At 50.6% G+C, this 15,318-nt stretch overlaps 2 protein-coding genes and 1 long non-coding RNA gene across 5 annotated transcripts in view; 1 reads left to right on the forward strand and 2 right to left on the reverse strand.

Moving 5' to 3' along the window:
• Positions 1–13,683, forward strand: part of SH2D3A (SH2 domain containing 3A) — a 31,386-nt gene extending 17,703 nt beyond the window's left edge. For both annotated transcript variants that reach the window (XM_079960046.1, XM_079960047.1), the window contains 6 exons: positions 1,028–1,590; positions 3,740–3,855; positions 6,159–6,330; positions 7,627–7,738; positions 10,190–10,381; positions 11,807–13,683. In XM_079960046.1, the coding sequence (XP_079816172.1) occupies positions 1,028–1,590; positions 3,740–3,855; positions 6,159–6,330; positions 7,627–7,738; positions 10,190–10,381; positions 11,807–11,958 (1,307 nt within the window). In that variant the 3' untranslated portion in view covers positions 11,959–13,683. The remainder of the gene's footprint in view (positions 1–1,027; positions 1,591–3,739; positions 3,856–6,158; positions 6,331–7,626; positions 7,739–10,189; positions 10,382–11,806) is intronic.
• LOC307206784 overlaps positions 1–15,318 on the reverse strand; it is a 610,614-nt gene that overhangs the window by 9,331 nt on the left and 585,965 nt on the right. The gene's annotated exons all lie outside the window — the stretch shown is intronic.
• TRIP10 (thyroid hormone receptor interactor 10) overlaps positions 12,935–15,318 on the reverse strand; it is an 85,511-nt gene continuing 83,127 nt past the window's right edge. For both annotated transcript variants that reach the window (XM_079960052.1, XM_079960053.1), the window contains one exon: positions 12,935–14,498. In XM_079960052.1, the coding sequence (XP_079816178.1) occupies positions 14,350–14,498 (149 nt within the window). In that variant the 3' untranslated portion in view covers positions 12,935–14,349. The remainder of the gene's footprint in view (positions 14,499–15,318) is intronic.

A 15,318-nucleotide genomic window follows, 5' to 3' on the forward strand; every position in this document is an offset into this window, starting at 1 on the left:
CTCTTGCGAGACTTCCGCTGCACTGCGGTGGCTGAGGAGGCGGCCTGAGGGAGGAGGAAGAGGAGAGGATGGGGAGGGACGCAGAAGGGTGGCGCTTCAGCGGCTGCCATGGTGCCACAACCTCCTCATGCCGGGCTCGCGGGCGGCGTGGCTGAGTCTCTCCCTCCCTCCCTCCCTCCCTCCCTCTCTGTCTCTCGGTCGGGGAAGGGCCAATGGAACTCCTCACGCCAGGACGACGGCAGCCCCAACGTGCTGCTTAGCATACCCTCCAACCAGTGCAGCATCTTAATGTAGCAATTTCCCCCTCTGCATCCCTTTCATAACTCTATTTTTATAAATCATTTGTCCATCCATAGTTCAGATTTTTACTACAAGTTTTCTGTCAATCCTACCAATGTATGTAACTCTTTAGCTTTTCAGATAAATTATAAACTTTCCCCGTTCTTTATGAAAGAGGTCCTCTTCCTGGTTTCTAATTCTGCCTGTAAGCTTTGCCATCTCGACGTCGTTCATCAGTTTTATCTGCCACTCTTCTTTGGTGGGAGTTGTAGACCCTTAGGATCATCTAGTCCAACCCCCTGCAAAACACAAGTCAGTCGCAGCAAAAGCAGCATGGCTCCATGAGTGCCGGATTTCTGTATAAGCTAAGCCAAAATCCCTTATTTTGGCTGCTGATCCCTTATTTTCGAGGCTGCTGGTCCCTTATTTTCGAGGCTGCTGGTCCCTTATTTTCGAGGCTGCTGGTCCCTTATTTTCAAATCTGTAAGTTGACAGCTATAGTCTGGAATGCTTTCTAGTGATAACGTGTCAGCCAGCTGCTCCATCTCTGCCTCCTCCTCTCCCATTATTTCCCTACTTTCCCCCTCATCTTCCTCTGAGCTGTGATCCCCTCAAACCCCTGTTGTAATTCTGAACTGTCTTCTTCTCTGGAAGGTTCAGGCTTGGGGAGGTGGTCTCCACCATTCCTCCTCTGCCCAGTCCCTGACACTGCGTGGACTTAGCGCCTCTTCTTTCTTCTGACCCACAGGTAGCCCAGAAACATCACCTGGAGCCCAGGACCGGTGCCAGCTCCCTCCCCTGTCTCCTGCCTTCCGCACAGGCAGCGACCCTGTCCTGCGGCTCAATGCCCTGAAGCCTCACCCACTGGGAGGTCCACCATTGAGCGGCTCTGAGGGGCGCCTCCACTCCAAGGCTCCACCCAAACCTTTGAGGGCCCCGTCCATGCTGGTGAGCGACTACTGCGAACTGGTTCCCAAGGCTCCCGAAGGCCCCGGGAGCCACGTGGAACGTCTACAGAAGGAAGAACGGTGGCGGGGCCAGGCCTACATCACAGAGACGTCCTTTGGGTTCCTGGACGCGGACGGGGCGCCTTCTACCCTCCCCGACACGGCGGAGGCTGCCGAGGAGCCAGAATTCGAATGGCCCCTGGTAGAGACCACCTCCTCCTTCCAGCCTCGCCACTTCAAGTCGCTGCTCTTGGCCCCTGACAACAAACCCCTGGAGCCCAGCGCCCTAAAACGTCTCAAGGACCTGTTTGCCCAGCACGACTGCCGGGCAACTGCCCTACACATTCTCCAGGTAGACTGCCAGGTGAGAGAGACCAGCGGCAGGTGGGCGGGGGACACACGACAACAACTTTTCACTTTACCGTTCGTCCCTGTGATCTCCTGCCCCCACCTCAAGTATGGCACATTTTTGGCCTTTTATAGATGATTGGTTTTGTCCAAACATGTCCTGAGAGTTCACTGCTGAGAAGGGACTTGAATGCTCATCTGTAGTATGTTCCCTACTGCCCCATCACTGTGTCTGGTGCTCAAAATATTTCGGTCAGGACGTTTTTTTGGGTAGGGGGGTGGATTCCCCTTCTCACAATGGGGTAGGGGCTAAATCTAGGTGGTAGACCTGGCTTCCAGCTCAGTATCATGGCTGGGCAATATCTGGTTTTCAGTATTGTGATATATCACCAGCTAAATATTTCAATATACTGATACATCATAATATCTGAAATGAGAATGGAACTATGGAGAGGCATTGGCTGGCTTCATGGTTTTTCCCACATTGTGATTTTTACAATAGCACGCACACACAAACACACACCATGATTTGTGATATATTGCCAGGTCAAAAATTATGAAAATGATACCATGATATGTACTTCAAACCAGTTTTGGATGATATATCACCCAGCCCTAACACATATAATGATTTGCGATATATGGCTAGGTCAAAATTATGAAACCGATATCATGAAACAGACTTCAAACCAGTTTTGGGTGATAAATCCATATATCACCCAGCCCTATTCTAAGCTGTGTGTGTGTGTGGGGGGGGTTAGTTTTGCCCAAAGTTGTTGAGCTCCGCTCGACCCCAAACCAAAATCTACATTTCCGACATGAGTTGCTATACATCAGGATTTTCCTGGACATTTCAGTGAAATGCAGAATACAGTCATACCTTGGGTTGTGAACGTGATCTGTGCAGGAGGCACATTTGCAACCTGCAGCGTTCGCAACCCGCAGCACCGTGTCTGCGCATGCACGTGATGTCATTTTGTGTTTCTGCGCACACACGTGCGCCGAAACCTGGAAGTAACCCGTTCCGGTACTTCCAGGTTCAGCGCGGTCCGCAACCCAAAAACACGCAACCCGCAGCGTTCGTAACCCGAGGTATGACTGTAGAATCTCTTCTCTGCACATAAGCATAAATTAGAAAGCTTTTGCTCTTTTTAAGATGATGCAAAAACTGACAGATGGATTGTTCAAAGAGCTTTTGTCAGCTGGCTAGACCATTGTTTATGTGACCAAATGCTCTGTGGCTCACAAAAGCTGATATCTTTGTTAGCCTACAAGATGCCCCAAGACACTGTTGTTTTTAGTGTAACAGACTGACACACAGCTATCCTTCTGAAGCTCACTCAGAGTCCATCCTAGGTGGTAAAAGTATAATAATCTAAATAATTAAGGATGAGACCTGCCTTGGTTAAGAGATAGGTAACCTTTGTCTTTAGTACATCTCAAGACAGAGAGAGAGAGATGCATGGTGTTGCCCTGAGAACTAAACATGACAAGGTGGAGTTTTACTTTTCTTTAAAAATCAATGAATAAATCTAGGAGCAGAAAGCTTTGGAGCCAAGATTTCCCTTCCTTCAGCCCTCTTGCTTATTCTTGCACACATGCTATTTAAGGCACTGTTTTAATTTTGTTTAACAAAATAAAGCTGCCTCATTCAGAAGAGATAGGTTTGCTTTTAAGCCAGAGATTCATTGTGAAGTTTTTAAAAGCCTTATGAAGGCAATGGAGAGTCATGAGATTGGAGCTGTGTAGAAGTGATGTGGGGAAGGCCGACTCGTTTTTAAATGGAAAAAAAAATGCATGTGGGTTGCATTTTTGCATTCCTACATAGTGCAACATTCAAAGAAATGTTCTGATTCCTAAAATGCCTGATCCCTCCTTGCTCTAATGGACCAGGGAAGGTTCCCACACGCTGGGTCCCAAAAATGATGATTTTACTAGCACATTGTGTTCGCATTTGGTTCTTGGGTGCCCACACGAGCACTTCTCATTGTGCATCTCCAGTCACAGAAAGCGGATTTTTATGCTTGCTTACCTCAGGTGGGAAGCACGATAACTGTGGCAGCCCACAAGGGAAACTGGCCTGGGGAGCGGAATGGACGGAGGGAGGCCATTGGTTGCCTCAAGTTCCTCACCCTTTCCCCAAAATGTCCCCCTCTATTCTTCAGGTTGCCAGAATCATTGGAGTGTCCAAGGAGCAGCAGCGGGCGATGGGGGTCAGCTCAGGTCTGGAACTCATAACCCTCCCTCAAGGGCATCAGCTGCGGAAAGACCTGCTAGAAAGGTATTGGCATTTGGGAGTGGGCAATGGAGCAGCCGCGGGTGGCGCTGTGGGTTAAACCACAGAGCCTAGGGCTTGCCGATCAGAAGGTCGGCGGTTCGAATCCCCGCGACGGGGTGAGCTCCCGTTGCTCGGTCCCTGCTCCTGCCAACCTAGCAGTTTGAAAGCACGTAAAAGTGCAAGTAGATAAATAGGTACCACTCTGGTGGGAAGGTAAACGGAGTTTCCGTGCACTGCTCTGGTTCGCTTGAAGCAGCTTAGTCATGCTGGCCACATCCGTGCGATGCTCTGGTTCGCTTGAAGCAGCTTAGTCATGCTGGCCACATGACCTGGAAGCTGTATGCCGGCTCCCTCGGCCAGTAAAGCGAGATGAGCGCCGCAACCCCAGAGTCGTCCGTGACTGGACCTAATGGTCAGGGGTCCCTTTACCCTTTACCTTTAATGGGACAGACCCTACAAGAGGGGAGGGTGGCATTCCTAAGATGACCACAGCTACCCCAGGAGTTGGTTGCTTGTGGCTCATGCAATTGCTCTGTGTGTTTGTGTGTATGAGAGAGAGAGAGAGAGAGAGAGAGAGAGAGAGCGCGCGCGCGTGGGTGTGGGGGGCAACCAAGTCAGTATGGAAATTGTAAACTTTGCTAATGAATGTATTGGGAGGCGGAAAAGAATTTTCCTAGGCTGAGTGTTCATGGGGCCCTGAAATACTTTTGTGTGTGTTGGCTGCATTTTTCCTCCTTCTAGGGCTTGAGATGAGTATGCAGAGCTGTTTGCCAAGTGGAAACATGTTCGAGTGGGAAATCCAGCAAGGGAAAATCCAACAGGAGGGTTTTTACGGGGGGTCACCCAGCCTCTGGCCAGACAGAGCTCCAAATAAATAGCTAACTTAGCACTGTGATCTTGTAATTACTCGGTGAGAGGTTACCGCTTGGCAACTGGTTGACTGTATTCACTTTAATAGTCTGAGCAGCAAACAGCAGCCCAAACCTCTGTATGCACCATGTTGAGTTTCACACCTGGGCTGTGATGCGATTCTGGCTAATCTGAAAACCTGAGTGTTTCCCCCAAGACTAGAAATCACACCTGCAAAATTCAAAGCCTTGAGAGTTGAAACATTTGTGGTGGGAGACTCAAGGTGTGGTATTGAAATTGGAGCGGTGGTCAGAAAGGCCTCAAGCCCTCTCCCTACCACAAAACTGCTGCTGTGCTCCTGAGTTTGGAATGTTTACTTATTAAAATTTAATGTTTACTTATTAAAATTTATGCTACACCTTTTTGATACGGTGGAGTGGCTAAGAGGCTAAGGATTTGGGGGTGTGCCTGGTTCTGTTCATGCAGTGTCTTAGGCAGACTCAATGTCAGCCCCACAGCTGCACCTTGCAAGCAGGGGTGCCAACTTGAATAAAATATTTGGGGGGGGGAGGTAAGCCCCACCCCACATAATCACATGATGTGCACACACACCATTTGAGTGGCAATGCCCATCAACACTGGTGGGGGGCAACCTCCTCAAATATTTTATGGGGGGGGTCAAAGGGACCTCAGCCCCCATGAATTCGCTCCTGTGTTTGCAAGGGTTTGTGATATAATGTGATTGTGATGTTACTTGATCACTCAGCAGTAGCATAACATTCTGCTCTTCTGCTGGTAGGTGATGGTATTAAGAATTTCCTGAATTATGGGTATATTCAAACACATTTAGTATTGGATAAGATGGGAGTAAGGGACGCAGGTGGCGCTGTGGTCTAAACCACTGAGCCTAGGGCTTGCCAATTGGCAGGTTGGCGGTTCGAATCCCTGTGTTCGAATCCCCTGTGATTGCTCGGTCCCAGCTCCTGCCCACCTAGCAGTTCGAAAGCATGTCGAAGTGCAAGTAGATAAATAGGTACCACTCCGGTGGGAAGGTAAACGCCGTTTCCGTGCGCTGCTCTGGTTCGCTTGAAGCAGCTTAGTCATGCTGGCCACATGAATTGGAAGCTGTCTGTGGACAAACGCTGGCTCCCTTGGCCTATAGAGCGAGATGAGTGTGCAACCCCAGAGTCGTCCGTGACTGGACCTAGTGGTTAGGGGTACCTTTACCTTTAAGATGGGAGGACCTTTTCAGTGATTTTCCATATCCATTTTCTGTGGCGCAGCACCCTCTCGTGGTGATGTCATGGAAGGACAAAATAAAACACTAATTAATCTGTCATTGCTTCCGGGTGAGAGCCCAGATGCCATAGAAAATGGGACTCTAGGACTGTGTTTGTTTTGAGGGCAGCAGCGACCCCTGTCTGTCCACTCAAAATTCCCCCTTTGCCAACCCTCAGGCACCACCTCATCGCTCTGGGCATCGCTGTGGACATCCTAGGCTGCACAGGGTCCCCAGCTGAGCGGGCGGCCATTCTGCACAAGATCATTCAGCTGGCGGTGGAGCTGTGGAAGTCAGCGGGGGATCTCTTTGCCCTCTCTGCTGTGATGAAAGCCTTGCAGCTGCCGCAGGTGAGAGATGAGTAGGGGAGTGAAATGAACAGTAAGGCATTTGCCAACACTCTGGTCGCGAGATCTGCTGCAGGGGATGGAAAGCCAAGGCTGTGGAGCAGCTGTTTGCCCAGAAGGATTGTGTAGTGGGCCACAGACAAGCGTGACCCTTCAGAAAAGCTAGCCCTGCTCGCACTTTGTGTGTTGTGGGGGCCTGACTTGCTGTTAGATGGCTGTCGTGATCTCTCCTCCCCTCAAACCACTTTCATCTGAAAAACAAGTATCAAGTTTCTGGGCCTCACTGAAGGGTGTACAGTGGTACCTCGGGTTACATATGCTTCAGGTTCCATACGCTTCAGGTTACAGACTCCACTAACCCATAAATAGTACCTCGGGTTAAGAACTTTGCTTCAGGATGAGAACAGAAATCGTGCTACGGCGGCACGGCAGCAGCAGGAGGCCCCATTAGCTAGAGTGGTGCTTCAGGTTAAGAACGGACCTCTGGAACAAATTAAGTACGTAACCAGAGGTACCATTGTAATGTGCTTTAAAACATGAGTGGGTATTTTAACAGAGCTATGTTTCCTCAGAATTAGGAGACTTCATCCCAGTTGTCAACATCCTTCTTGAATTCTTCTGACGTTTCATTAAAAAGTCCCGGCTCGTGGCATGTACAGATTTATACCTCAGTAAATCTGCACGTGCTGATAATGCCGGCCCTTATTTTGGTCCTGAGCTTGCCATTCAAGGCCAAGAGGTTTCGGGCTCAGAAAAAAATGTGCTGATTAATGCCAGTGAAAGGGATTGAATTTGAATTTGCCCAATCACAGGGTGTGAATATAAAAGCAGCCCTGGGTGTTATGCAGAAGCTTGCATACAGACTTATTAACCCCCTTGTGTGGATTTAACACATTTCCATCCTGTATATCAGGGGTAGGCAACGTAAGGCCCTTGGGCTGGATGCGGCCCAATCGCCTTCTCAATCCGGCCCACAGATGGTCCGGGAATCAGCGTGTTTTTACATGGGTAGAATGTGTGCTTTTATTTAAAATGCATCTCTGGGTTATTTGTGGGGCATAGGAATTCGTTCATCCCCCCCCCCAAAAAAAAGATAGCCCGCCCCCCCCCACATGGTCTGAGGGATGGTGGACTGGCCCACAGCTGAAAAAGGTTGCTGACCCCCGCTGTATATCCTCAACAGAGCTCTGTGGGGGTTTTTTAAAACCTTACCAGGCCAATCGCCCAGGTCTTTTTGTGACACAGAAGTCTGTGCTAGTAGCTGGTCCAGTAAGCTTGACTCTGCTTCTCCCTCTACAGATCACACGACTGGAACAAACATGGAGGCACCTGCGCCAGAACCACACGCAGAGCGCCATCACTTTTGAGAAGATGTTGAAGCCTCTCATGGGGTGCCTGAACCGGGCTGAAGGTGAGGCCTCTTAGCCATTTTGACGGAGGCAGGCCTTGAGGATGCAGAACATGGTGTCTACATGATGACATTGTTCTATGGCTCCCTTGCCACATGCTTGAACCTAGTTGTGGTTTGCAGCTGTCGCACGGTGTACAGCCCCACAGACGTTTATTTTTGTGGCCTCCACATGGGAGACTATGATGTTTGGATCTTCTGCCTGTGCCACAGTTCACAGGAAGGGCTTTTCTAGAACCATAGAGTTGGAAGGGACCTATTAAAAACCATTTGGTACCCTTCTGGAACTTCCGTTTCCATGCTTTGGTACTAAACACTATGGCAGCTCTTGGCTTGTCATTGGAGCCCCGCCCCCCCCGCCTCCCATCTCAAGGTCAGGTCACTTTTGTACCCGCCTCTCAACATGCAGAAGGTGGTGTTTGGCTACAGCCCCATTTACATGGTGGCCCAGGAAGAAAAAGCCTGTGCAGGGTGAGCTGGGGGTGATGTGAACGCATTGCTGCCTCCCCATCTTGGAAGTAGGTGTGGATGGAGGCAACTACCATATTTTTTGCTCTATAGGACACACTTTTTCCCCTCTAAAAATTAAGGGGAAATGTGTGTGCGTCCTATGGAGCGAATGCAGGCTCCTTGGCTTCAGCGATAGCAATGCGAAGCCTCCGAAGGGCAGAGGGAGTGCTCCCTCCGCGCTCTGGAGGCTTCACGTTGCTTTCGCTTTCCGACCCCTCTCGCTCTCCAGGCTTCAGGGATAGCCGCCTGAAGCCTTCGGAGCGCAGTGCGAGTTCCCGCTGTGCTCCACAGGCTTCAGGTTCCTTTCGCTGAAGCCAGGAGAGTCTTGCTCTCCTGGCTTCAGCAGAGAGGGAGAGCTGCGCAGCGCCCCTTCAGCCAAGCGGGAGGAGAAATGGAAGGGGCTCCGTTTCTCCTGCTGCTTCGCTGAAGGGGCGCTGAGCAGAGGGGGAGAATTTTTTTTTTCTTGTTCTCCCCCTCTAAAACAAGGTGCATCCTATGGTCCGGTGCGTCCTATAGAGCGAAAAATACGGTACCTTTCCTCTGGCTGGGGACCACTCTATAGGCTCCCCTTGCAGTTGGATGACACCCAGATGAATATGCGCACCGGCTCTTGGAGAAAAAATTCATCCTTCCTATATAAAGGTAAAGGTACCCCTGCCCGTACGGGCCAGTCTTGACAGACTCTGGGGTTGTGCGCCCATCTCACTTAAGAGGCCAGGGGCCAGCGCTGTCCGGAGACACTTCCGGGTCACGTGGCCAGCGTGACATCGCTGCTCTGGCGAGCCAGAGCCGCACACGGAAACGCCGTTTACCTTCCCGCTGGTAAGCGGTCCCTATTTATCTACTTGCACCCGGAGGTGCTTTCGAACTGCTAGGTTGGCAGGCGCTGGGACCGAGCAGCGGGAGCGCACCCCGCCGCAGGGATTCGAAACGCCGACCTTTCGATCGGCAAGCCCTAGGCGCTGAGGCTTTAACCCACAGCGCCACCTGCGTCCCTTTTCGCTCTATAGGACACACTTTTTCCCCTCTAAAAATTAAGGGGAAATGTGTGTGCGTCCTATGGAGCGAATGCAGGCTCCTTGGCTTCAGCGATAGCAATGCGAAGCCTCCGAAGGGCAGAGGGAGTGCTCCCTCCGCGCTCTGGAGGCTTCACGTTGCTTTCGCTTTCCGACCCCTCTCGCTCTCCAGGCTTCAGCGATAGCCGCCTGAAGCCTTCGGAGCGCAGTGCGAGTTCCCGCTGTGCTCCACAGGCTTCAGGTTCCTTTCGCTGAAGCCAGGAGAGTCTTGCTCTCCTGGCTTCAGCAGAGAGGGAGAGCTGCGCAGCGCCCCTTCAGCCAAGCAGGAGGAGAAATGGAAGGGGCTCCGTTTCTCCTGCTGCTTCGCTGAAGGGGCGCTGAGCAGAGGGGGAGAATTTTTTTTTCTTGTTCTCCCCCTCTAAAACAAGGTGCATCCTATGGTCCGGTGCATCCTATAGAGCGAAAAATATGGTACCTTTCCTCTGGCTGGGGACCACTCTATAGGCTCCCCTTGCAGTTGGATGACACCCAGATGAATATGCGCACCGGCTCTTGGAGAAAAAATTCATCCTTCCTATATACTTGCATCTAATATACCGTTGCTCTCCTACTGTCTCCTGAAGCTCCCATTTTTTGTTTTTAAAAAAGCATTATTAATTTATTGAGCTCTCAATTGAAGCAGCAGCATTTTTGAGAATTTGCACAAGTCAGCCTGTTAGCCAGCGCTGACTGCTATGACTGATGGCAACTCCTTAAGGTCTTTCCCATTAGAAAAAGGCTCCTGGGGTCCTTTTAACTAGAGATGTCAGGAATCGAACACAGGACTTTTGCCTGCAAGGCATGGGCTCTTCTAGTTGTGGCCCCTTCCATTTTTCTTTTTTTTAAAAAATAATTTAATTACAAAGTGATTTGTGCTTCTGCCCCACAGGGAATTCAGTCCCCACCCTGAAGGAGGTTGCAGTTCCCCACATCCTGCCCCTCCTCTGCCTGATGGAAGGAGAAGAAGTCTGGGGTAGCAATGAGGAGACCTGTGACGCTCTTCTGCGGACACTGGAAGCAGCTCGGTTCATGGCCACCAACGCCAGTGCCTACCGAATCAGTGCTGAAGCAAAGCTCCAAGGTAGGGTAGCTCTTGACAGTACAGATGAGCCCAAGCCTGGCCAGAGGTTGGCAGCTTCATCCCTTTACAGTCTCATTTTGTGCTCAGGTTAGAGTATATGAGACTTACATTTTATTCTCTCATTTACAACTGCATATGCATGGAACGTTTATTGGCGGGTGGAGAACATGGGGCTTGTTGTAGAGATTTCCAAACCGAAAAATAAAAGTTAAGGAAACAAAGTTGGCTGAGCTGCAGAAATAGACAGATGCATCCAGGGGCAAAGCGAGTGTCATGGCTGTGCAGGGATTGGAACCTGGGCTATTCAAAGCGAAATCTGGCAGGCAGCTGTTTCATCGCTGACTTTTGCCATGGCAAAAGGGGCTGCTACTGCGGTTGCTGGACTGTATTTTGCCTACCAGCCAAGTTCTGCAGCATGGTTTCCTAGGTCCCGCCTTGCTCTTGCCTTGGGTGGCACCTCCTTCTGTCCTATGGAGTGGCAGAAACATTGCCGTTCCCTCCATAAATGCCATGTGTTCATGTGCAGATGCATGCCCCGTTGCCCCCCCCCCCAATTCAAGCAAGAGACTGTTGGGTGTCCTCAGTCAAATACTGTAGCCGCATTTGTGCTGAAAATGTGAAACGGCAAGATTTTTTTGGAAGGTTGCTAGAGGTGTAGTTTGCACATCACAAAAACACCTGAGGGAATCCTCAAAGCGTGGCCTCTAAGGCGCACGCGCAACTTGTGCCAAGGCCTTCCCTAGCCTACATTTTATTCCAGGCAGCGAACTTCTGCACATCCATTATTTTCTTCTGTGTCAGCTTGTCTTAGCCCCAGGCAAACACTCTCCCTTCTCCAGACAGCTTTTCTGCCTTCCCAATAAAAAAGCTAGATAGCAAGAACCAACCCACAGGAGGTCATGTCTTGTAGAACTACTTGAGTAGCCTGTTAGTTCCTTTCCCTGAAGCCCGGGGGGTTAAATTTGGGACATGCTGCATCTGTCCACTGTGGCTTCTGTTGCTTGTGATAACATCATAATCTGCTTTGCTTGGGATCTGAATTCTGCACAGACAACACCTGGTGCCTCAAGCAGAGGCTTGCAGAGTGGCATTCCTTTTCATGCTGCCTTAATGTTTTCATGCATGTGTGTTTAAGCTGATCCACAAGAGCGCCACTGTGGCCCAGAGGGGCTGCCCTTTCTTCTACCTGGCATTGTGGCATCTAAAGAATATGGTTTCGTGCTGAGCCTTTCCGTTAAGCCAGCACTGCTCAAACGGCTGTTTTGTTATGTCCTGGAACTGCTTCTTTCTAAGCTTATAATGTGCAACTTCACACCTTGAGCCACCTCTATTGTGGGCAAGCCTGGTGTCTGACCTACGTGTAACTCTTTCACTCCCCACGGACAACTGCTGGAGCCTCACGGCTGTTTTTTATCCCTTCTCCAGGGTTCCAAGGTACTCCAGAACTCCTGGAAGCATTCCAGACTGAGTTTTCCCTCCGCTTATTCTGGGGCAGCAGAGGAGCCGATGTGGACCGGGTGGAGAGGCACAAGAAATTTGAACAGATCCTGACTGTCCTTTCCCAGAAATTGGAATGAACGGGACTAAAGAGTTTTGCACTCCTGACACACCAGCTGGGATGCACGCAGGGAACGGCAAAGAGTAATTGGTCAAGAAGCCAAAGGAAGAAGCATCTGCTGCTGCTGCTATGAGAAACTTCCGGGACTGGAAGGCGCAGACAGCAGCGTTTGCAAGGAGCCGAGACTTTTCGGTGAGATAGATGTTCCTTCTAGGAAACAAATGGTCGTCTTTCTATGCTGCCCAAGGCCACTGGTGCCTCTCCCGGTCTTTGAGAATACAGGCAGCCTCTGCTGGGGACCGAACAGGTAGAAAGCAGTCAAAGGCCTTTGTTACTATGTGGTGGTGGAAGCATTCTGTTCCCATCCTACTCTAAGTTTGAATGCCGATTAAGAATGCTACAGATGGGGAAATCTGGGATTACCGGCGTGGTTTTAGAACCCAGGAAGTTACATTTTACACACCCCTTCTGTTTCAGCACATGCTTATAGGTATCCGTGTTGGTGTTCGGACCGAGGCTGTTGAAACTTAACTGCAGATGTATTTAAGCTCTCTAAGCTAACTTCGCCTGATTAGTGGCATTTGCCCAATACTGATGCTGGAAGGTGTCTCCCACTCCAAAATTAAAGGAGGCACTGTTCTTTCTAGAATTAGATGTAATTAATCTTAAGCAGTTGAGCACCCCCCCCCAAACCCTCAGGTTATGAAACTCCCTCATCTCACTACAGCTCTGCAGTAGAAATTGTGAAACAATGGTCTTCCAGCAACGCCCATAACCTAATCCTGGGGGGCTGAGGGCTGAAGGGCCCTGGGTCTCCTAACACCCTTGATTTGCCAAGTGCCATTTCATATTTTGCTGCCGTCTATGTCATGTATGCTTTGCTTACAAGCCATAGAGGCAGCTTATGATAAAGGGGCAGAAAGGTTGGTTGGCAGGGGGTCTTTGTGATAAATAGGAACAGGGGGTAGTCCGCTCCCAAATGATCGACATACACAGCCATCTAGCATTTTTATAAACTTCTTAAAAAACCCGCACTTGGGAGGCCAGAGAAACCAACAGTCAACTGCACAGGCTAAATTTTGTCTGCTATTTACATAAAGTGTAAAAAGGCACCAGCAAATACATTCTACATCTCAAGAGAGAGTGTGGCTCGGGCCCCCCCAAAATCCCCTTACCCCTCCATGCTTTATGGGGGAACCAGGGTTAAGAGCCAGGGACATTTTACCGATTATGTGAGTAAGAAGCTAAACTGAGTGGTAAAATAAATTGGTCACTGTATAAAAAGGCTAATATGTTAAGAGTCCTCTTTTTGTTTTGTTTCCTAAAAACAAAGCCACACGAAAGTCCACAGATCTGGGGGGCAGGAAGTAATTGGTGGCTGTCCCCAATGGCAAAGTTCAGGGTTCAGGGTAGTGACTCCAGGGAGTAGGCACTTCTGAATGGCTGAAGGGGCCAGGCCAATCAATCCAGGAAAAATAAAGTGCATTTCAAGGAAAGAGGAGCTGGGTGTGTTTGATGCGGCTGTGGCATTTGGCCTGCCTTCCGAGCAGAGGTGGTGGTGCTCACACCTTACGCAGCGATAGCAGCCGACTGCCTTGCCAAGCAGCTATTCACAACCCGGTTCTCCCTCCACCCTACCCCAGAAAGCCAATGGCAGGCACAGTGGCATGAGGGTGCAAGTTAAAGGCTTCCTTTCAATCCGGCTCCCTTCTCACTGGTACACACACATACACACAAACACACAGAGTCTACTGACTTGCAGTGCAAAGCAGCTACTGATTCCTTAGAGAGAGCTCTGCTCCGACCAGCCCTACTGAGGGGGATGGCTGCCACCTCGCCCCCATGAGAAGGCCCAGGGCAGCTGGGAGAGAGGAAGCAACGCCCCCGCGCATGCCACACCAATTGCGCTTACACGATGGGAGACCCACCCAGGGCTAGAGGCGGGAAGCGAGGCGTCCCCATCCTCTATGCAAAACCGCGACATTGCTAAAGGAGCAAGCAAGCAGTACGTTTCGATCCGTTCCTTCTAGAGAACGTTTTGCAAGGGATCTGGTGTAGCTAGGCTTGCCTCCAAAGGCATGGCGGGGAGGGAGGGAAAGGGAAATTACTGGTTGGGGGCACATTATTAGCATGGAGACCAATTCCACCCCTCTCCCCCATGGCTCTTATCCAAGATTTTGAGCGGGCTGCAGCCATCATTTCTTCTCTTCAGGCAAGCAAAGTCGCCTCCCCCAGTTTCTGCAGTGGTGATTTGGTGTGACCTTCCTTCTCGGACGGGGTCACCCGCAGCAGGCATTGCACCGTCCTTCCCCTCAGTCAGCTGAAACACTGCACCTCTCTTCCACACGCGCCCTGCTGTTGACTCGGAAGTCTCCAAGCCGCAGGCCTCGTACCACGGCCAACTCGGCACTCAGTTGAGGTTGACCCGCAGGTAGGAAGTGGGGACGTACCCCTCGCCCCCTTTGCTTCGCCGCACACGGGTCCACCCATCACCCTTGTCCTCCTCCATCAAGCCAAGCTCTTCGCCCTCCAGCATGGAGATCGTACCTTCACTGGAACCTGGAGTGGAGGGGGTGGGGTGGGGTGGGGAGAGCAAGCAAGCTAGCAAGTGAGCAGAAACCTAAGAAATAACCCAAAAGTAAAAAGAAAAGGTAAAGGACTCCTGGGTGGTTAAGTCCAGTCAAAGGCGACTATGGGGTTGCGGCGCTCATCTCGCTTTCAGGCTGAGGGAGCCAGTGTTTGTCCACAGACAGCTTTCCGGGTCATGTGGCCAGCATGACTAAACCTCATCTGGCGCAACAGGACACCATGACGGAAACCAGAGTGCACGGAAACGCTGTTTACCTTCCCGCCACAGCAGTACCTATTTATCTACTTGCACTGGTGTGCTTTCGGACTGCTAGGTTGGCAGGAGCTGGGACAGAGCAATGAGAACTCACTCCATCACGGGGATTTGAACCGCCGACCTTCTGATCGGCAAGCTCAAGATGCTCAGTGGTTTAGACCACAGCGCCACCTGCACTCAAAAGTAGAACTGTAGCAGGAGATGTACAACCCAGTGACAACCACAGCAAGCTTGGAACATGGGGTGGATGTGAAAAGAAGAAGCCAGGACTTTACCAACCTCTGTCCGAGACAAATTAAAAGCAGCAGTGGTTTCCACAGCCCTTATGTAAGTTAAGATTGACTTTAATTAGGTTGGTTTACCTTCGCCTACTTAGCCCATGCGGCTGGGATACTTGACCGGTGTCCCCAGCCAGGACATCGGCAGGGAAACAGCTGTAGCAACCCCTCCATAGCCCCAGAAAGACTGTATGGGGTGAGCTTTGCCATCTTGGATGAGTCATTAGCTCTCTAGGGAGGGGCGTCCTGTGACAGG

The sequence above is a fragment of the Podarcis cretensis genome, assembly GCF_951804945.1.
Source record: "Podarcis cretensis genome assembly, chromosome: 17".
Taxonomy (NCBI): Eukaryota; Metazoa; Chordata; class Lepidosauria; order Squamata; family Lacertidae; genus Podarcis; species Podarcis cretensis.